This window comes from Bos grunniens, chromosome 15, assembly GCF_055505025.1.
Source record: "Bos grunniens cultivar Pamir isolate PY7600 chromosome 15, Bosgru_T2T1.0, whole genome shotgun sequence".
Lineage (NCBI taxonomy): Eukaryota > Metazoa > Chordata > Mammalia > Artiodactyla > Bovidae > Bos > Bos grunniens.
The window spans coordinates 39,842,292-39,864,976 of NC_141179.1; the positions used below are offsets into that span (position 1 = coordinate 39,842,292).

Consider the following 22,685-nt stretch of genomic DNA (forward strand, 5'->3'; position numbering starts at 1 on the left):
CTTTCTTCACTATAGTATGCTGTTCTGCCAAGCAAATTGTTCATGCATATGTTTTTGTTTTGTTTAATATTTTGTGACTCAGTTCAAGAAGAAATCAGAAGTATTTAGATGCTTTCAGTCTGGGGTCACTTAATGTCTGAAGCCATACAACTGGTAGTAGAGAGGAGTTGTATTAGAGAAGCCAGTTTGTTCTGTCTAATCTTGAGTTTGTAATTTCAGAGGACTTGAAGTTTGTGTTTAAGCAGTAATATCTTTGTTCTCACAGAAACTAAAATTACAGTACAGCTAAACAAGTGACACAGGAAAATTATGTATGTCCTAGAATTTTTATGAAGACCAGAAAGGCACTGTAAATGTTTTTGGTGTGGATCATCCATAAACACCCACCATGGAAAATCAATGATCTAGCCCTATAGCATTTTTTCCTTAATTATTTGAAATTTGAACAATATTTATAGAACAAGGGAAACATTTATTAAAAATATTTAACTAATACATTATACTTTAACCCATATTTATAGTAAAGGATTCTTACAAGGAAGAATAAACGGTTTTATGATACAATTAGTATAAGAAATATCCACATGGGGAACTTCTTTGTAGTGTAAAAACACCATACATCTGAAATGACCATTTGCATATAAAAGCTACCAATGATGCTTCTGTGCACAATGATTAAAAAATTCAACACAAACAGAATCCAAAATATACAATTAATGCAAGCTATCCACAGCTAGCCCAATAATCAATGATGAGGAAACACTGGAGCAGGCTTTAGTTCCACTTTTTCTGAAGTTACACATTGTTAAGATTGACTTGTATCAATGGCTCTGAGATGGCTTTTATGAAGACAGTACATAAAAGCTGTTCTCTCCTTATCCAGTAAGCTTCACAGACTGTATAACTCCATCAGTAATGCACTTTGATACTGTAGCTGTCGCCAAAGCAACATATAGTGTTTACAGCGGCCATGGCAAGTCGCTAAAGTCAACAGGGCCACCAAGCCCAGCATCTGCTTCCAAAAGGCTCATTATGACAGCCATTGCTGCTTCATCATTACTGGGACTACTTGAGCCTTGATCGTTGTCTATCATGTCTATGCCTATGTGAGGGTTTTCACCTGTGGGAGGAGATAAAGACTGGTGAGTGATTCTTTTAGTAAGTGGTTAACTTTAGTAAGCAGTTCCTAAGTACACTTTTAATAAGAAAGTTAAACTTAACAGTAGGGCAAGAAGGCTGCTTTGCCTTTTTTTTTTTTAATATTTGTGTTTTTCAGCTGGAAGACCCAACTTTTTAAGAAGGAACTACTTAAATTCAATAAAGATTAAAAGTATGAGTTGACCTCATTTTACTATTCTGATATAACCAGTTATAAGGAGGGAATTATAGAAGGAAACCATGCAGGAGACCCCAGTTCGATTCCTGGGTCAGGAAGATCCACTGCAGAAGGGATAGGCTGCCCACTCCAGTATTCCTGGGCTTCCCTTGTGACTGTGCGGGTAAAGAATCCACCTGCAATGCAGGAGACCTGAGTTCGATCCCTGGGTTGGGAAGATCCCCTGGAGAAGGGAAAGGCTACCCACTCCAGTATTCTGGCCTAGAGAATTCCATGGACTGTATAGTCCATGGGGCAGCAAAGAGTTGGACACAACTGAGCAACTTTCACTTTCAGAGATTAGAGGAAAAAGATCTAGAAAGAGAAGTAGAGAAAAAGATGGGTAGTGTGGGAGAAGCAAACTCTTCATTGCTTAGTGACTTTCAATACCCTCTGAAATGCTTTTTGATCACCCTTTTAGGTTCTGTCTGAACCTCCATGAGCTCTCCCTCTGAAGAGATTATGTTCCACACATTGGGAGAAAGCCTGTGTCCAGGCTGCCAGAAACCCCTCTTGAATTCCAGATATCCCCACCGGCACCCAACCATTAAACTTAACTTTGAAGTAAAGATTTAAATAAATTTTAAACCTTTACTTTGTTCTTAACAAGTTTACCTAGAACTGATTTGTACATTCAGTTGTTAAAACTGACATCATGCCAGATGTTTTTTGCAAGCTCACTGCAATAGAAATAATAATGCTACTTACCAAGAATAGAAGAGCTATCAGAATATGGATAACCTGGGTTCTCCTGAGCCTGCCCTGGTAGTAGGCCACTGGAAGGAATGTCTGGAGTCCCTCCATTTAAAATCTACAAACAAAAGTGAAGTTTTCATGTCATCAACAGTTTCAATCGGTATTTTACGCAGTGTCACCAAGAAAAATGAATTGGGTTGAAAAGAGGAAGGTGAGGAGAAAAAGTTTCAGGTGGCTTCGGTTTCTTATTCGATGATTTCATACCAGACACTGTTAGGAATGGTCACAGTAAGGAGAAAACCTCTCCCCCAAACTAGTATTCTCTTTACTCGAGTCAGCCCACACAAGCAATTTAAAGGCTGAATAAAATCCCTAGAGCACTCATTACCTTGGATCATGCTGTTGACATGTTTCTCTAAGGCCAAGGACTAAATCTCAATGAACTCAGGTGGGCAGGGCCCCTCCCCTGTTAGGGAGTAAGATTCCTTACAGCAACAGATGCTGCTGAAGAATCAGTAAGAAAGGGTTGTTATACTGGGAAGAGACACAGCTTGAGGAGTCACAAATGAACACCACCACACTAGAAGTAGATCATCATTAGTTGCCCCACAGGGGCCAACATTAGTAACCAGTGGTTTAAGCTCTGAGAGGCTACTGAGAAATACTGAATATTATTACCACTCCTCAGTAGAAGAACTCTGTCTTCCCTCAGCTGTCTACCCTCTTCACCCTCCCATGACCGAATCTCACAGAAAAGCACCTCAGAGGTATCTGGATGTGGGTGAGGAAACTGGTAGCAGCTAGATTTCAGGAGAAGCAGTGATTTCAAGCCTTGCCAGTAGATGGCATTACAACTTTATCTCCACAGTTCAACTTTCTGAAAAAGTGCTGAAGAACTTTACACTCTAAAAATGATTAAGGACTCCAAAGAACTTTTGTTTATATAGGCTATATTTATCAGTATTACTATATCTGAAGTTAAAACCACTAAAAGTATAATAAACTTATTACACATGAACATGAATAGCATTTTAATGAAAAAACAATTTTCCAAAATAAAAGTTGCAAGTATCATTTCATATATATATATATATATACACACACATATTTTGCAAGTTGAATGTCTAGCTTAACAGAATTTAATTGGATTCTCACTTGCTTCTCCATTCAGTCTGTTTAGATATGCTGTCTGAAGTACATATCTAAAGAAAATCTGACCTCTCATAAACAGGCAGTTGGAAAAGGGAGGTACTTTAATGGCCTTTTCAAATAACCATGGTATTCTTTGATATTACATCAGAACTCAGCAGGTGGAGGTTTCTTAAAAGATAAGGCACAATGTGGAATCTGAAACCATATCAATGAAATTTTGGTACTCTGTAAAAATCCATTGGTGTATATTGGTATTTAGGATGGATCTTTTTTACCTTCACATGATTCTGAAATATCTTATATTGGTCATTTGGAAAATACTGGTTTACTGAGTTATGCAGATCTTCCAAATGTTGACACACCTCATTGTATAAGGTTAAAACATCACCACTGTTAATATTACCTGTGATCAGAAATATCTTAAGTTTTGGCAAGCAGTCAAGCTCAGTGCAGTAGATACAAGTTTTCCCCCAAATTCTAACTTTTGCTTGAAAGCTAAAATGTTATCACTTGTCAGTTGTTTTTCCTTGAAGTTGCAGGTTCACTCATTTTCAAGAAAATGTATGCTAAATACCCAAGTCTGAAAAACCATAGTTTGCAATAGTAAAAATGGTGTCCTATGAAAAAAGTGATTGGTTCAGTTTAAAACTTAAACCGTCGCACAAGTGCTTTTTCTTGAGACAACCATCATACTTAGTGTGCAGCGTAAGTGCTTTAAGCACGTCTCATTCTGTAACTGTTAAAAAGATTTACTCAAGGATTTTATAAAATTATTTTACTGCTTTATTAAGGACATTCTTAAATGAAACTGGCTTTTAAATTTATTGGTTTTTTATTGCGGGTATATGGTGGTGAAATACAGTGACTGTCCGTACAGTTTGGTGCCACAGGCCTGATTTTTTGCAAAAGCACCAGCAGTTTTATCCAACATTGCTTTTGTACTGTCAGTTCACATAACAGCACAATCAGAAAAACTTTTAGCATTGTTATGAAAATACTTTTGACCACACAGACCCCTGAAAAGATTCCCCCCTCCCTTAACCCCCACCAGAAGACCACAGATGATGTTTAGGGAACTTTGGCCTTATCTGACCCTGCCTTGGTGCCTCTAGATGTCCAGAATCTCCTGGAATCTGAGGCTTGCTAACCTTACCCCTTTTAACTTGACCCTAATTAAGCCAACTGGCAGGCCAAATGTCTCATTTTTGGACCTGCCCAGTTTGAAAGTGACTGGGAAATGTTGGAAGCCCGGGGCCACCTTTAGTCTCGTGGCTTTGGTACATAGTTAACGCTGTCTTTTTAAACTCTGTCTTGTTTAGATGCCCTTCGCTGCTGCTGACTCAGAATACATTCAGAATTTCTTCTCAGATCCATTTTTATAAGTCCAAAGACAAAGAAACATTTTCCATAAATGCCTCAAAAATACTTGCGCTCTGGGTTGTACAGTATACTTTCAGATCTCTGGCAGTTGTTGGTATGAAAAGAATCAGAAGTCAAGAGACCTGAATTTAGTTTGGGGCCATACTTACTAAATTCTAGGCTAGTCATATACCATTTGGTAGCCTGGATTTTTCCACCTATGAGGTTGTGAGGATAAAATAAGATATTGTATATGAAAGTTCTCTGAGTAATATTTAAGCACTGAAGTGATGACCTTCCAAAATAGAATAGTGGGATTCTTGGTAATACCAGAAAGTCAAGTGCCTAAAAGTTGAGTTGAGACCCAGAGAAAAGGATACTTCACTAAGATGGTAGATCCAGTATGAAAGAAGGACCTAGCAGTGTAACAAAACATGGCTAAGAGCTCACCTGTGAGCAGTGGCGGGGGCTGTGCCCAGGCCAGACTTCATCTGTGGATGCAATACTCAAGTCATTACCAACCAGGCACTTCCACGTATATTCTCTCATAACAGGACATCATGTGCAAAGATGCTGGCTGCCCTAGCCTATTATTGGCCTCATTATAGAGAAATCAGGGGCTTAAAAAATTATACAAGGGCACACACCAGTGCATGGCAAAGGTAGGCTTCAAACCCAGGTCTCTCTTCCAAATGTGCTCTTCCCCATTAATGGCTTTCAAATCTTCTTCCAAATAAAAATTTTTATGGAAGACTCACACATCATAAAACAGAAATAAAGCTACCCTGGTAGAAGCAGGAGTCCTGACCTTATCTTTCTCATCAGCTAGCCCCCTTACAAGCCCCACCCTACCTGGCCGCACCACAGCTCCTGGTAACCTGAGCCTCTGAGAAGCCAAGTTTTGAAAACCCATGCCCTGCTTTTGATAAAATTTGTGCCTTAGGAGTCCAATCTGGGTAAATTCTTTCTCTGTGTCTATGTTTTGGGAGATAGGGGAAGGAAGACTTTATGTCTCAAGATGCTGGCCTCTGGGTTATCCTAACCTATGTTAACATCAGACACTATAAATAGATTTATGATTTACAAGTAACATTGGCCTAGGCTCACAAACTCTCAGCTCCAAAAATGAAAACAGATTGTTGGTTTCTGAGACTATTTATAATGTAGTCTTCTGGTCAGTTCTTCCTTAGGGCTGGCAACAGATGAACTACTTGTACTTAACGCTGTCCCATCAGAGAAAACCAGGCAGATCCCTAAGTATCCTGCAGCTGCACAGGCATGACTTGCCCTCCAAAGCACCACTGGCAGCACTGCTTCCAGGGCCTGCACTAGACACTTTCTCCCTTGAAGACTCCTGGCAGAGAACTAGGTAGGTTTACATACCCGCGAATCCTTCATGGGAGCTCTTGAATTCCTCCTTCCATGCAATAGACTAGCAGCTCTCCAATCCTTACAACGATCTCTTTCTGCTTGCCTCTGCTCACATGGGATAAACCCTCTAAGGATGTCAGCAAGCCTCGCTGATCCACTGGTGGGTTTTGTGCCTCACCTAATAGATGCATTTACTTCAAGGAGGAAAAAAGGGTCCTACTTGTTTCAGCAACCACAATTACGTACTCCCACTTCCAGTATTTCACAGCTTGGGCAAGAGCTCTCTACATGAAGAAGGGCCTTAGTCTAAGAGTCGTCAGCCCTACCTTCTTGCCTCCTGGAGAAGAGGCATCAGGGGGAGGTGTACTTGTGATGTTCAATGGGCTGGAGCCACAGCTGGAAGGTGATGACCCTCTTATCCTGTCAGAGAAAAGAGGAGTTAGTTACATTGCCTTTCCTTTTTTTTTCAGTGCAGTGTGTGTGTGTTGATGAGGGATGGAGGTGAGAAGATCTAGAATAGGGATTGGCAAGCCTTCAGTAAAGGATAGGAGAGTAATTATTTTAGGCTCTGTAGGCTATATGGCCTCTGTCACACCTACTGAACTCTGCCACTATAGCTGGAAAAAAAAAAAAGCCAAGACCATATGCAAATGAATGGGTGTAGCCGTGTTCCAATAAAACTTTATTTACAAGTGATAAGCTGGATTTATCCCATCAGCACCTGATCTAGAAAATCCTGGAGGCAAGCTTCTCACTGACAAAGCCCTTGAATTAAGGTCTGGATTTCAGGTTTGTGGATTTCAAGTAGGTGGCCAATTTCCTCACAGCCAGATCTCAGAGTGGATTGGCAGAACTTTAGAAGTCCAACCTCTATCTCTGATAGATGAACTAGACTCCACAGCAAATGATTTATCCTCTAACCCACAAACACTGCTTAGCTAGTGAATCTCAGGAGATGGAGGGTGCTGGGGCAGCTCAGCCAGGCCTAGAAACTAGTCTTACAGTCCCAGTCATCATCGTCTAAGGAAACAGGTGATGAAAAACGGGTTCAAGCCCTTCTCAGCTAGCTTATTCTCAGCATAGTAGGTTTACAGAGGGAAAGCCTTAGAACTATAAATCCACATAAACTCTTGTCAAGCTGAAGAACCTCAGGAAGGGAGAGCAGGACCTGGCACCACAGCTAGAGTCTAAGGGAGACCTGAATGGCAGCTGTGTGACCACCAGGCTCTTGGCACCTGCATGGATGGATGAATGCAGCTGCTGGTGACCCTGGGACCCCTCCACTGCCCAGGAGACTTTTGGCTCTTGGTTGTACTGCCTAGTTCTGTAATTTCTGAGTAAACAAGATCTCTACCCGCCCCCGCCCCCCCCCCCCCCGGACCATAAGCTCCTCAAAGGCAGGATACAACTACATACCAGGTATTCTTCACTCACACAGATGACTACTAATTGCGTATTGAAAAAATTATTGAATGTCTCCTACTTTTCCCTACCTACATCTGTGGAACCACTATTGCCCCAGTTTCCCTATCTTGGAATTGCCTTTTCATCATTACTTATTTCATCTTCAGTATCTAGTCCTTAAATTACTGACTTCTCTTTTGGACACAATTATCACTCTAGAGTGGGCCTCATTTTGAGTCATTAAGCATGCTCACCTTCATCTCTTCCTATTCCAATCCAACTTTGAGGCTTATTTACACACATTGCTCATCACTCTACAATGCTCAGGGTCTTCACATTTTCTTCCAGTTTCAACTTCTCAGCATCATTTCTTAGAATTCTTAGCAATCTCCCATCACAACTCTGTGGTTCTTTCCTACAAAGAAGCTGCCCAGGCATGTGGCCTGCCTTTTTTTTTTTTCATCCTGAATATGCCACTCACATGCCCACTCGAGTGCATGGCTGTCTTTTCTAGAAGGAACGCACACCTTCATCACAAAACTCAGCTAAAGCCAAGTTCAAACCCTTCCTCGTTTGCTTCTGCCCAAGGAATCTTCGTTTTTGCTTTTATCATGAAGAAAATAGGCTTCGCAAAGATTCAATAGTTTTATACTATTCTTGGATGGTTTCAAGCAAAGCACTGGGTGTGCACACAGTGGCTGATCAGCACCACATTATCACTGCACCCCACCCCACCCACCTCTCCTTCCTGAAACAGACTGAAGCAGCCACATCCGTCCTTCCTGAAGGGCTGGAACAGAACTGTGCTACCCACTGGGATAAGAGCCCCTCTGCGGCCAATTAGAAAACAAGGCCAGCTTCCAGTTCTCCTCAGAGAATCAATCCAGTGGCAGCAGGGATCCTCTGATTATGTCCCATTAAGTTTGCATTCCCAAGGACCTGGTTTCCACCCTCTCCATTCTCTAAATTCAAATGGACTTATAATTACTGCTTCCCACTCAATGACTGCTCTTAAAGACTTAGATTTAATTAACAATTTTTGAGCACTCACCACATGTCAGTTTCTGTCGCTACATGACACCACATGTCAGTTCTAGGAACTTTCCTGAGTTCTCTCACAGTCCTAGAGCAATCTGGGGGAGACAGATAATTGCCTTCCTTTTATGGTTTAAGTCAACAGAGTCCAAGAATTTGAGTGACTCTTCTAAACAGAGGCCCAGGACTCAAACTCAGGTAAACTACTTGAGGTTCTCCTCTTTCATATGGAAAAGAAGGCCCACCCACACAAGTTTCTATTACCAGCTGATTAGCTTGGCCTCTACTACTAATCCTAGGCAGCTTTTTGACTGGAAGTGTCAGGCCCAGATCACGGCAGTTCACGGCTCTGCTTCTGCAGCTCTGTGATGTTAGTGCTCATCTATCTGCTGGGAAGCTCCCTGGGTCGTACACAAAGTAATAAAGTTGAGCCTCCCAGAGTTCCCTTTAGCTCTGACCTGTTTGGGTTTAGCTTCTTTATTTAAAGGCACTACATCTTAATCCTGACACTACTGACATTTTGGACTGAAAAATTCTCTCTCAGGGGTCAGGGGTTGGGAGGGCTGTCCTGCGTCCTGTAGAATGTTTAGCAAGCAGCATCCCTGTCCTCTCTCCCCTGGATGTTTAGCAGCAACCTCCCACTCAAGTGTGACAACCAAAAACTGTCTCCGGACATCAACAAATCATCCCCGGGGGGGGGGCAAAATTGCTGCAGCATGGAGGACACTGGTTTAAGGGAACAGCTAGGTGTTACTTGCCTGTGGATTTCCATGATTTCCTCAGCAATCATTCGACCTATTTTTCCTGCCCCAGCCCTGGTTCCCCCTGGAATCCCTGGAACAGTGGGGTGGGTCCTCTTCGGGCCACCTACAACAGAGGAATCTGAGAGTGGGAAAGGGGAAAACCGAGGGAGAAGACCCTATTACGTGTTGAATTAAAACCAGTTCTTCCCATGATCCACTTGAAGTTCAACCTTAGGGCTGTGCCCGAAGGACAGTAGAGCCATGGCTTTTCAGGAAAGGGCATTCCAGCAGGAAAAAGCTCATGTTTCCTTCCAGGATCAGACATGTTGATATATAGCCTCTACTTACTCATGCACGCCACATACATTTACTGAACACCACTGTGCTGCAGGCCAGGGGCACAGAGATTAAGTCGGCATCCCTGCCCTCAAGGAGCTCACAGTCTAAGGGGGAGACACATAAAACAGACAAGGGCTGGAGCACACCATGATATGTTTGACAGGGCGGCACCAGGCATTCAGGGGGGCCAGGTGCAATTTCCTGGAAGAGATTAACTGAGCTGAGTCTTGTGAGAGGAGCACGAATCAGGGTGGCAGAGAGGAAAGGAAGGGAAAGCATTCCAGGTACAGCCACCAGTGTACACAAGAGCCCTGAAGAGGGCACAGCTTGGGAGACGACGCCAAGAAACTCAGTGCGATGATGATGGAGTGAGCAAGTGATGAAACAGAGAAGCAGGTACCAGTCAGACCAGGAAGGGTCCTGGACGCCACCCTAACAGATCTGAGCCGTACCCACGGGGGATAACCAAAGGACTGACTCAGATGGGGGTTACTGAAAAGTCAACTGCTGCACAGGAGCGAACTGTAGTGGAGGACGGGGGCGCAGAGTGGAGAGCGTGAGACTAGGGCTGGGAAATTACCTGCAATAATCCAGGCAACAGATGAGGAAGGCGGTGATGGGGAGGTTTAAAGATAGAAGGGGCAGGATTTCATGTTTCCATATAATGGGAGAGAGGCAGGAGTCATGGCTTCTGGCTTAACCAACCAGGTTGGGGGTAGGGGGCTGCTGTTGTGCTGAAAACCAACGTGGACATGCTGAGTTATAGGTGCCTCCTGTGGGAGTCCAGGAGGCAGCTGGAGGAACAGACCTGGAGGGACCGGATGTAGGATTCATCGATGAAGAGAAGGGGACTGAAGCCATGCAAGCAGGCCCAGGAAGGAGTCAGGTGCACGGGCAGCGGCCAAGGCCGGGCTGGGGGAGGGGGCCTGGCACGGCTCACACCGCGGTGCTGGCAGACACCCTCCTCCCACCTCAGGAGCCAGTGGCCGTGACCGAAGAGCCCTTCACATCACAGCTGCTGGGCAACACAGTGGAGGAAAGCACACGCAGCAAGGAGCTGGCCGTTTCATGGGCTTCCAGCGTCCAGGCAGCCTCAGGAAAGGCAAAACCAAGTTCCCAGCATTTCAAGCTCAACAGAGAAAGTGAGATGACAGCGTCCTTAGTGATCACTCCCGCGAGGCCCCCCCCTTGTTCCACAGAACATGGTGGCCGGGGACCCCAAACACTGGGGGCAGTGGGGGGTGGCCACAAGCAGCTCCTCCAGGCAAGCCCAGCGCCCCGGTGGCACATAGTTACCTTCTCCAGAGGGCAGCATGCTGTCCATGCTGTGGGGGGACGCTGTGAGCTGCGGGAAGCTGGGGTCCCCGCCTTCCAGGACGTTGGCTCTGTGAACATCCCAGCAACAAGGAAACGTGAGTCAGGCCCGCCCAGAACTGTGCACCTTTCACCTTGGCCAAGGTGTCCGGTGTCCACTCTGGACCTGGACAGGCCAGAAAACGAAGTATCTGAGTGGCTCAGTGGGTCTCCTCGCTGTCAGAGGACACGGCAGACAGCGTCCGGGGCTCTGGCCTTCCTAGCGCATGCGGGGTGCGGTCCAGCGGGGGTGGTGATGCAGCAGCCACCGCCGCTGCCACGAGGCTCCTCTCCAGGCGGCCGGCAGGGCACCGACCCCAGCCCCTCAGTCAGCTCTACCTACGGGTGGGGGTTGCACATCACCAGGAAGGAGATGTGGGGAGCAGGCGGCAGAGGGGGGCCTTCCCTTCCCTGCTCGCCCAGCAGGTGGCAGCCTTTGAGGCGGCATTCCGCAGCGCTGAGTGCTCAGGCCACCAGCCTGGGGGCACAGATCCCCATCCCTCCTCCGCCAAGGCCCGTATGGGCTGGTGAGCCTTTGAACTCAAAGGCTGGCTGCTTTGTCGGGAAGGAAAGGCTGCTGTCTCCGAGAGCCTTTCCAGCAGCCGGGGGCCTGAGAGTTCTGAGTACTGAAGCGTGTCCTTTGTTAGCCACCTTCTGGCTTCTGCCAGTCCTGAGGCTTCACAGGATATTAGCAGGATGACAGTAAAGGATGGGATACTGGCTGTTGCCTGTACCCCCTTTCCCAGGTAAGGGCCCCAAGGCATTCCTCCTTGAAGCAAGGGAGCTTCTGAAATAGGAAAGACACTTACAAAACAACGGTGTTCGTGGAGACAATGTATTCCACTTCCTTGGTCCAAGGGTTCATGAAACTGAACCACCGACTCCGTAGTGTGATGAAAGAACCATCTTTGATTTTAAACTTGTAGCAATTAGTGGTAATCTTTTCTCTTGACTGTAAAACTGAAAATATAAAGAAACCATGAACATTATTGTTTCCTCAGAACAATGTATTAAACCAAATCCTAAATGCGCTCAGGCTTCAAGGCCATCCCCTCTTTAATAAGCCATGGGAGGTGGCACCTCAGAGAAGAGGGTGTTTCTGAGGATCTGATTTCTGAGCCTTCCAATCTGGTTGTGAACCTGTCACTATTCTTCAGAGTGTATGAAATGAAGGGAATAACAGTGCATTCTAGACATCTAAGTGGATTCATCTATGAAGTGAATGCCACACAAGAAGGCTCAGTCCACAGGGACCACGTAATCTCCCCATCACAAAGCCTGAGGACATCCAGATTCAGGCAGCATCTCACCCATGGAAACCTCATTCTTTCATGTAACAAACATGTAGCAAGTATGCTTCACGTGTCAAGTACTGGAGATAAAAGAGACAGGATATGACTTGCACCCTCAGGAGAGGAATGAGGGACAGCTACGCAGAGGCGATCAGAGCCTTCAGAGGTGAACACAAGTTTGCCAAAAGGGAGGAGGGAAGAACCCAGTGCTTACCCGAGGAGTGGCAGGGCCTGGGGTCGGGGTGGGAACAGTGAGATGTCAGTGTGTCTGGAGGACAAGGCCTCTGCAGACAGGGATCGGGTGGGGAGGTGAAGCTGGGGAGGTGGCTCAGGGCCGGGACATGGAGGGTCTTGAGCATCTGTCAAAGGTGACTGGGCAGGGGGTTTTGAGCACAGATGTGATTGGCAGGCTCAGTCTGTCAGAGCATAAGCAGGACAGCAATGGAAGGTGGATTGGCGGGTCAGAGGCAAGTCCATCACAATTATCAGGTGGGTACGAGGGCTGCATCAGGGGCTTGGCAGAAAGGGGCCTCTTTGGAGATGCAAGGCTGAGATGAATGAACAGTTCTGATGGAGGAAAGAGTAAAGAAGGGAGTCAATGTTGGCTACTGTCTCAGGAAGCTATGTATGTGGCTGCGCCATTAACCAAGAGGAAAATGCAGGAGGCAGTGCAGGGATTTGTAGAAAATTAGATCCGCTTGGGCCACACTACATCTTTACATAGTCCAGGGAAACCCTCTGAACCAGAGATGCCTTCCAGAAATTTCCCTGGCCAGCGTAAAGATCTGCTAGGCAGTCGGGGTGGGGGGTTATCTGGAAGGGGGTAGATGGGGCTGGGGGAAGGAGCAGCGTCCCCTCCTCCCAGATATTCTGGCCTGTAGGTCCCTGGGCTGGCTGACTCCCACCTCACGGGGGCAGATTTCTCTGCAAGGGTCCATGGACATGTCTAGAAGGAGAGGGACACTTGAAACTTCAGACCTGGTGTACAGCCCAGCAGCTTACCTTGCCTATGACATTCTGCGAGATGTCCTATGTCGTCTTGGTGGAAATACTCATAACACGACGTGCCTAGAAGTTCTTGTGGTAAATATGCCAAAATAGCTGTTGCCCTAAAAGGGAAAAAAAAATTTTTTTTTTTTAAGAAAATAACATTCAGATAATTAACAGATCTCTGCAGTAGATGACTCCCACTACAGCCAATGAAAACAAGGTCAAAGCTGGGTGGGTTCAGAGGGCTTATTACATGGGTTTTGTTCTTTCTCGTGAAGCTGACTTTAATCGGGGTTATAAAAACAGAGAGAGAAAAAGACTTTCAAAGGGGCTGTTAGCTCAAGACATCAAATTTTAGGTTTAAAAGTAGTAACTGTTTTAGATTAAAAAAAAAAGTGGTAGGACTCTAAATTCCAGGTCAAAGCTTCTCCAATTTATTGCCTGCTCTTTATCAGGGTGACCAGAAGCCCATCATGGGGCCCACAGGGACCTTGAGAAGTGACTGCTTCCTTTTCTAGTATTTAGTGGCTGGCTATTTCCAGTACCCAGAAAAATTGCTAGCCTGTGGATACTTGTAAGGAAGCAGCAGAGAGAAGTGGAAATCTGGGTTCTTAGCCCAGGTCTACTGCCAACGAGTTACGAATCTGGGAGGGGGCTGGTCTTCAGGCTGAGCCTCGGTTCATCAACCATAAAGCAGGAGACTGGACTAGATCAGTGTTGTCCAGCAGAACTTCTGTGGGGACAGAAATGTTCCATTCAGGTACCATTCGCCACTGTTGCTGCTGTTTAATCGCTAAGTTGTATCCAATCCTTTGTGACCCCACGGCCTGCAGCCTACCAGGCTCCTCTGTCCATGGGATTCTTCAGGCAAGAATACTGGGTGGGTCACTATTTCCCTCTCCAGGGGATTTTCCTGACCCACGGAGTGAACCTGCATCTCCTGCACTGGCAGGCAGATTCTTTATAGCTGAGCCACCAGGGAAGCCACATGTGACTACTGATACTTGAAATGTGGTTAGTGAGCTGGGGGAATTTAATTTCACATTTTATTTAACTTTAATTGATTAAATTAAATTGCCATATGGGATTACTATAGCCAATGACTACTGTATTGATAGCTCAAGACTAGATAATCTTTTCAAAGTCCCACATCCCAGAATTCACATTACAGTAATTAATGGAACACTCCATAGATTCAGAGAGCATGCTATGCCTATTATTTCTCTTTTAGCCACGGACATCAAGCCACCCCACTTCACTGTCTCTACCTGCCAGAGAATGACATGGAGAAAATTTCTGTATTTATGATGATAACCCACTGCTACTGCTAAGTCGCTTCAGTCGTGTCCAACTCCGTGCGACCCCATAGATGGCAGCCCACCAGTCTCCCCTGTCCCTGGGATTCTCCAGGCAAGAACACTGGAGTGGGTTGCCATGTCCTTCTCCAATGCATGAAAGTGAAAAGTGAAAGTGAAGTCCCTCAATTGTGTCCGACCCTCAGCAACTCCATGGACTGCAGCCTTCTGGGCTCCTCCGTCCATGGGATTTTCCAGGCAAGAGTACTGGAGTGGGGTGCCATTGCCTTCTCCGGATAACCCACTAGGTCTCATTTTTCAGCAGATCCACCCATCACTTCCTCCTCTCTATCCTTAAGAAAGGCAGCCAACGGCCCAGTCTGCTCTGCTTTACTCAAGGTTGAAACTCCGCTGCCAAGACTGTCCAAGGGTAACGTCCAGACTCTTACCTCTGGTCTACAAAAACAAACTTCCCATCTATCGCGTGCCGGGAGACATATTCCATTGACTTCACCCTGATTTCCCCGTTTGCCGGTTGTGGAACCATGTGAGAGTGCAGCCGTCCAATGGCGACAAGGCAGCTAAGATTACACCCCTCGTTGTCTGGTTCGTTGTCTTCATCCAGCCCCATCTTTGTGGGCGGCCAGCTTTTCAAATAGCCTGTGCTGTGGATTGTGCAGAAGCTTTTTCGATCTGCTGGAAAGCAAAGTGCGATGTCAGTGGGGCTTTGGGACCTGGAAGCACAGGCAGCCTATCATGCGCTGGGATGTAGGAAAGGACTGAAAACATAAAAATCAAAGCCTACTGTCCAGAAGTTGGCATCAAATGAAAGAGAAAGATAGAAAGATCAGGCATGATCCAGCGTCACGTGTGTTTCGTAGCAATGATGATACCAAATGGGCATCATGTACACCAAGGAAGGAGCAGCACGATCTCCCTGGCAAGGAAGGCTGCTCAGAAGAACTGTGTAGGAGGAGGGCTGGGAGGGATGAGCACTGGCTGAAGGACCAGAATGTATAAAGGCTGAGAAGGTACAAAGACCCAGAGGGGCATCCTGTACAGCAAACAGCAGAGCGCTCCATGCAGGTGAAGTGAAAAGGGAGGTGCTGGGCTAAGTGCTGGGAAGGCATGTTGGCAGCACACTGTCTCGGCCTTGGATCATTTGCTCACAAAGGTGTTAACCTTTCCCAGACTGGAAATGGAGAGTTTCCAAGGGCACTTATGGTGGGGAAGCAGCAAAATCACATCGCGATTTGGATGCTTTAGTGACGCGGGTCACTGGAAGACAGTAAAAGCCAGGAGGAGGATAATAATACAGCAAGAAATGCCGGGGACTCACGATGGCAGTGTTGTGGAGATGAGGAGGAGGCAGAAAGGACGCGGGGGAATTTCTGAGCTGAACTTTTGGGATCTGGTCTGAGTATCAAATATTTGGTATGAAAAAAGAAAACACAGATGAGTCCAACTTTTTCGGATTGAGTGGTTACAGGTACCATTTGTTGACTCAGGGGAGAGAATACAGAGTGTGTTTTAGAGGAGAGGGAGAAAAGATTTCAGTGTGAGACACGTTAAGTGTGAAGCATCCGTGCATTTCAACAGTACACATTTTGTGTGTGTGTGTAGGGGTGCCTCGTGTTGCAGCACGTGGGATCTTAGTTCCCCAACCAGGGCTCAAACCTGTGCCCCCGCTGCCGTGGAGGACCGCCAGCAAAGTCCCAGTAGACACATTCTTATGGAATGTTTACCAAGCATCGGGTCTGTGCTAGTTACTGGGCAAGAGTGGAAAACAAGTCAGGCATGCCTCTGTGGAATTTACAGCCTTACGGGGGAGAGGTACTTTAAACAAATAATCACACAAATGACTACGTAACTGCAATGGGAAGCAAGTGTTACAAAGAAAACCTGCAGGGTGTGACATGCAGACAGAAGGCAGTCTGAGGGACTGAGTGACAGACATCGAGGGCCACTCTGAAGGAGGGTCTGCAGAGAGCCAGGGAGGGGAGCCGGTGGCGAGGGAGGCACTTCCTTCAGAGGTGACACCATGTGTGCAGATACTGAGTGAAAAGGGGTTGGAGGCATCAAAGGGAGGTCTGCACGGCTCAAACCTATGGAGGAGTGTCAGGGGAGGGTGCTGCAGGATCACATTAAAGATTTTAAACTCTTCTTCAAGAGCAATGGGAACCAATGAAGGGTTTGAAACAGGGGACTGATACAAAGATTTGCTTTTAGAAAGGTCACTCTGGCCATGTGAAGGGCTGGAGAGCGTGAGGAAGGTACTTCAACAGACTTATGAGACCCAGGGCAGCCTCGATCGAGTGACAGCAGTAACACACACACTTCTGCAGGGGTGATTCATAGCAGCAAGAACCCTAGGTCGGGGGGAGGGCAACGGGGAGAAGGTGTCTCCCAGGCTCTTAGCACACACAGCTAGATGCAAGGGGCTGCCATTAACATTCCAGAGGAAGCCTGGGTGGTTACTTCTATGCCTATCACCTATGAGATGCCCTTGAGATGTCCAAGCAGGTAGATTAAATAAGCAGTTAATTTACAAATCTGGAGTTCAAAAGAGCAGTGTGGGCTAGAAATATGAACCTGGAAATTACTGGCATATAAATGTCATTGACAGCTACGTGGGTGGGTGACACTACCTATGGACTGTGTTTGTATCTACTCCTCCTAAGAGAAGAGGGCTGGAAAGGAACCAACAGAAAGAACTCAGAGGAGAGTTCAGAGTGGAGGGGGCAGGAAGGCGAGAAGAAACACTTCACCGTGGAAGAGAAATGGCATGTCCGCTGCTCCTAGCCACCTGTAGGCACTGGTGAACCTAGGGTAAGTCTGGCGGGCGCTGGGGACGCAGGGAACTGTGACTGAGAATACTCTTTCCCAACCACACAAAAACAAACAGAATTGAAACAGAGGAGGCCTCTCCATGAATCTGTCAGGGCTTCCTACCTCCCCGCTGCTCCCCAAATGCCCTCACAGAAGCAGGGCCACAGAGGTCCTGGCTGCAAACCTGCAATCCGCCTGCTCTGAGCCCACACCCTACTGAGCGCCCCTCTGTGGAAAAGCCAGCCTCACCTGTGAAAGGATTTAATGAACTCTTAAGTGGTTACCTTTTTTCTTGGAGCAGGTAGAGGGGAAATCCTTGTCTTCCACTTTTACTGAAGGCCTGTTACACTTCATCCTACAGAAGAAAGAACGCCGTGCTCCAGAACATAATCGAGATGGCCCAGGGGTTATATCTGTTTTAACTGGAAGTCCAGCTGCAAATCAATACACAAAATGTGATAAACTGAGGGTCGTGTCGTCTGTCAGGCAGGGGAGCATGCCCTTGAAGAAAGCCTTTTCCTTCCTGCCTCTCTGTTCTGTAACAGGGGCCTCCTCACAGGCCTGCATTCTACGCTGTGAGCCTGCAGTGCTTCTAGACCATGCAGAATGCAGCTACTGACGAACGGACTAGGCGCTCCAGGGAACAAAGAAATATACACGGACCCTCTTCTCAGCGGGAGCTGAGAGGGGGAAATGGAAGTTCACCGGAAGGACTGTGCTCATGCCACACATGGTGTATGACTGAAAAGTGCCAAATAAAGGGCAGAAACAGCCGGTGTTTCCCAGAGGGGGCAGAAAGTGGGCTGGGACCTGGAGAGTGGGCAGGATCTGGACACTGGGATGGAACGGAGGCAGCAGGGTTGGCTCGTGTTCTCAAGCCTGGCTGGACACCAGAACCCCCAGACTCTGTATCGACCTGAAGATGCTTGAGCCCAATTCTAGATCTGTGCTGCCCAGTGCGGGAACCACTAGCTATATACAGCCGCTGGGATCTTCAAATTGGAGGTGTGCAGTACATGTGAACATACCCAAGATTTCAAAGACTTAGTGGAAAAAAAAAATCAGAAAGACTTCCTTTTGGATTTAGTGTTAAATAAAAGATAGTATAGTTTTGCATTTATTTTTACTTTTTAAAATGTAGCTATCAGGAAATTTAAAATCATTTATGTGGTTCATATTTGTGGTTTGAATTCTAGTTTTGGACTAACTGAATTACAATCTCTGGAGAAAAGCCTGACTGTTATCCTGATAGAAACATGGGCTACTTGTCAGCACAGAAGCCGGGGATCTGAGCCTGCCCCCCACCTCTCCACCCCGCAGTCCTGCACTGCATCCTCACGGGGATCTGAGCCTGCCCCCCACCCCTCCACCCCGCAGTCCTGCAGTGCATCCCCACGGGGATCTGAGCCTGCCCCCCCACCTCTCCACCCCGCAGTCCTGCACTGCATCCCCACGGGGATCTGAGCCTGCCCCCCACCCCTCCACCCCGCAGTCCTGCACTGCATCCCCACGGGGATCTGAGCCTGCCCCCCCACCTCTCCGCCCCGCAGTCCTTCATTGCATCCTCATGGGGATCTGAGCCTGCCCCCCCACCTCTCCACCCCGCAGTCCTGCACTGCATCCTCACGGATGAGAAGGTCTGTACCGTCCAGCCCTCCCCGTCCCCTGAATGTTTTTCTCCAGCAGCACCAGCAAACCCCAGCACCACCCTTCTGCCCCCATCCACCAATCATTTCTTCTGCTACTTTCCTCCCTTCATCACCTGCAAATATTAATTCATCTTTTCAAACCCACCTGGAGCTGTCACCTACTCCATGATGCGTGTGCCCACACCCACATGAGGATGAATCATCGCTCTCTGTGGCTGGTACTATGTCTATGGCTGCACTTATTATACACGGTGCTGTCTCCTCGTCACCCTGACTACATGGGTAACAGCCTTAGAGGCAAGGACCAAACAGCATTCACCTCTTCCTCCTGAGGTCACTAAGACAACTGCAGGACCAGACTATAAAGGGCAACGGGTGGCACTGTACTTATAGGAAGATGAGGGGTGCCTTGGTGAAAGGATGGCTTAAAGGAGATTCCACTGGCGGTTATTTCCTTCCAGAGACTATAATGGAGAGCCTGGGAGCAGGAAGCTAGTTAGGCTATGACGGCACTGGGCCAAGGTAAATACGTTGTGCTTACTATGTGCTGGAAACAACGTGCTGTATGTTTTTAGAATATTAAATCCTCACAGCAACCTGATGAAGTCGGTGATACCGTGCAGGTAAGGAAGCTGAGGCACAGACAGGTTAAGTAACTTGCTCAGGGTCACGCAGCTAGTAAATGGTGGAGACACGATTCGAGCCCTGCCTCTGACTGTGGAGTCCACGCTCTTAACTGCTGGAGTGCAGAGCTCCCCGTGGGACTGAAGGGGGAGAGAGCTCCTGGCAGGCAGGGGGGCAGGAGCAGGAGCAGGAAGCCGGGGAAGACGTGAGTGGTGCTCCACTGCTGCCACGAGGAAGCAGGGAGGCAGGTGGGGGGAGGGACCTCAAGAGAAACCACTCTGGTCAGAGAGATGTCATATTTATACTTTTTCATCTTACGAGGCTGCATGAGTACAACTCAGACACACAGAAGTGATTTTTTCGGGGGAACAAATCAAACTGATGTGAACCCTTTTAACTCAGGAACATACAACTGGGGATTCTAGATCCTGAAAAAAAAAATTGACTAAAAATCAGAAAGAATCAAATTAAAATGGTTGTTTTTCCCCTCACGAATTTGGACATTGAAGTTTTTTCTTCTTTATGTAAACCAGAAGAGAAACAAACATGAAGTAATATAATAATTCCATTTAGCCAAAGAGCACTTGTGACCCAGATAAAGGGCAGAGAGGTAGGAACCCAGCTGCTGAGGCCGGCAGAGCACACACCATGCAGCCCAGCGCTCGGTAGCTCCCGAACTCACTTTTTGCATCTATGAGCCGCTCCCGGGGTGCCGTGTCGGAGGAGGAGAGCTGCTCCTTGACTTTGGCGATATCTTTAGGATGCAGGTAGTCAAATAAACTCTGACCAATCAGGTCATTCTGTGGGAATGCATCACCAAGAAGGACAAGTCAACAGCATGCGGAATATAAATTAACCAACAAGGGCTTTGCCTTTACTCTGCACGTTAAGCGTGAGAATCTCAAGTATTTCACATGTTAACATGGACACACGTCCAGGCACTTGGCCTAGATAAGGACACCATGAATGAGGCACTGAGAAGGCAAGAAGGGACAAGGGCTCAACCACATAAACAGCTCCTGCTCCTCTAAGGCCAAAGTCTTTCAAGGCATGTATCCCTTTACCATTTACTTCCCATGCCCACAGATTCCCTTCTAAGACCTCAGTGCGAAGAATCAGGGCGTGGGCTCTGACTCTAGCTCCATTAGACCTCTGTTCCTAAACAAGTTGTGTCATACTATATGCCTCACTAGCCTAATTGTTAGCAGAGTTATAAATAACTTCCTCCACAGCTTTGCTCTAAGACTGAAAAGAGCAAAACACTTTGGAAACATGAAATTTACATTAATTTATATAAATGTTATTTTGATACTGCAATTCTTCTGCTTTACCAAATTTCCATGCAAATACCAGTATAAGCGTGAGTGAATGAATGAAAAAAATGAGTAAAAACTCTAGGGACAAAACAGGTGATAAGCTCTTTTCTAGAAGCTTTTATATAAATAGTTATATGATTCTACAAACAGTCATAGAATGTGTGGATTGTTACAATCATTTTACAGAGGATGCTGAGGTTCAATAGAGCTAATAAGTGATACATCACTGTAGATACAGTATGGGTGGATTCCCATTTTTCTTATTCCCTGGCCTTGTACTGTCTGCCTGTCTTCCCTGTCAAATAGCCCCTTGCCCCCCTACCCCTACACTTGCGGAAGTGAGAAAGTTACAAGGCTGATAAGGTCAAACTTCCCAATGGAAGCATATTAAAGGAAGTTTTCTAAGTTTATATTCATTTCTGTGTTAAGAATTTTCTGGAAGAAGGATGGTGTTGGGGAACAATAGAAGCATTTCACATATCACTTGTCAATTAATTATTCTGAGAAGTGGGGTAACCTTTTTGGCCGCTGTAAGGCTGCCCACCACCAGTGGGAACAGGGGCAGTACCTGGCTGTAGTTGAGGATCTTGAAGACAGACTCTGACACAAAGAGGATCTTCCCTCGGTCACATCCTACGACAAACAAAAATCCATCTGCTGCCTAATCAGGAGAAATGGATAATCAATTTATCACACTTCAGGAAACATGATTTATAATCACTCTGATAGCAAATAAGGATTTATTTTCTAAGCGTCCAAAGCACGGGACTGCAGTCACTGACAATTTCGCAGGTGTCCTGAGAACAGGATGCTTAGAACAAATACTTGAGAATGATAAGATTCTCTTCAAGGCAGACATATACACATGTATCACTAGTGATTACCGGGGAAAGTCCAATTACAGAGAGTTTTGTTTCGAAGGAGAACTCAGTTTAAGATTTTTCCTTTGACTGCATGAAGGTCCAGAGAAATCCATTTCATTGCTCTAAGTATAACAACACTATAATATCATAGAATCTGAGACTGGAAGGAAACTTTAGGGTCAAAATTCCCTCTCAAATATTGAAGCCAGCATCTGTCCAAGACTTGAACACCTCCATTTCCAGGAAGCTCTCTGGAACAGTGGGTGCAGCATCTGAAGTGTGGTCTGCTTTTGTTTTTTTATGCTGATGGTACGAAGTGGGGCTGGATCACTGGTATGATTTTTACCCCCTCCCCAAAGCGATTCTAATGTTCACAGGTTAAGAACAACTATTCTCAAGTTTTATTCCCTGATGCAGAGATGAGCTGTTTGTATCCTAAATGAGACAAGAAAAGCCAAGCAAAAATTTCTCCTGACATTCTTTCACCTCTTCTTCACTTTAAATACAGGCAAAAATCCAAAGTGTCGACAAAGATAGGTGTGGAGACAGGACAGTATTTGTTGGACAGACTAAGGCAGATATATACTGAAGCTATGGAACATGAGAGCTTAGGATGTTTTGTGCAAATGTGACTGAATCCCACCCAGGACTCTCCAGATGAGCAACCCCTAAGAACCCCTGCTGGGGCCTTTCAGGCACCGGAGGGTGCTCCCTGCTCGCCCATGCACTTGCTCCATACTCAGGTTGCTGTTGTTCAGTCGCTCAGTCATGTCCGACTCTTTGCGACCCCCACGAACAGCAGCATGCCAGGCTTCCCTGTCCTTCACTATCTCCCGGAGTTTGCACAAACTCATGTTCATTGAGTATACTCAGCTACCACAGACTAAATCACATGCATCATTATCTTTGTTATTCGCTGGTCCTTGGTCTGTTCTTTGGAATAGACTACTAAAGAACCTAGGGCTTTCCCAATGGCTCAGATCTGCCTGCTCATGCAGGA

General features: G+C 46.4%; 1 protein-coding gene across 43 annotated transcripts in view; it reads right to left on the reverse strand.

The window, feature by feature from the left end:
- Positions 1–451: 451 nt before the first annotated feature.
- BMAL1 (basic helix-loop-helix ARNT like 1) overlaps positions 452–22,685 on the reverse strand; it is a 108,328-nt gene continuing 86,094 nt past the window's right edge. For 15 of the 43 annotated variants that reach the window (XM_086339909.1, XM_086339916.1, XM_086339915.1 and 12 more), the window contains 11 exons: positions 21,391–21,483; positions 20,189–20,306; positions 17,518–17,667; positions 14,854–15,100; positions 13,122–13,228; positions 11,637–11,787; positions 10,771–10,859; positions 9,151–9,274; positions 6,280–6,373; positions 2,084–2,186; positions 452–1,120 (listed from right to left, as the gene is read on the reverse strand). In XM_086339909.1, the coding sequence (XP_086196035.1) occupies positions 960–1,120; positions 2,084–2,186; positions 6,280–6,373; positions 9,151–9,274; positions 10,771–10,859; positions 11,637–11,787; positions 13,122–13,228; positions 14,854–15,100; positions 17,518–17,667; positions 20,189–20,306; positions 21,391–21,483 (1,437 nt within the window). In that variant the 3' untranslated portion in view covers positions 452–959. The remainder of the gene's footprint in view (positions 1,121–2,083; positions 2,187–6,279; positions 6,374–9,150; positions 9,275–10,770; positions 10,860–11,636; positions 11,788–13,121; positions 13,229–14,853; positions 15,101–17,517; positions 17,668–20,188; positions 20,307–21,390; positions 21,484–22,685) is intronic. The other 28 variants (XM_086339929.1, XM_086339934.1, XM_086339936.1 and 25 more) reach the window with 3 other exon arrangements.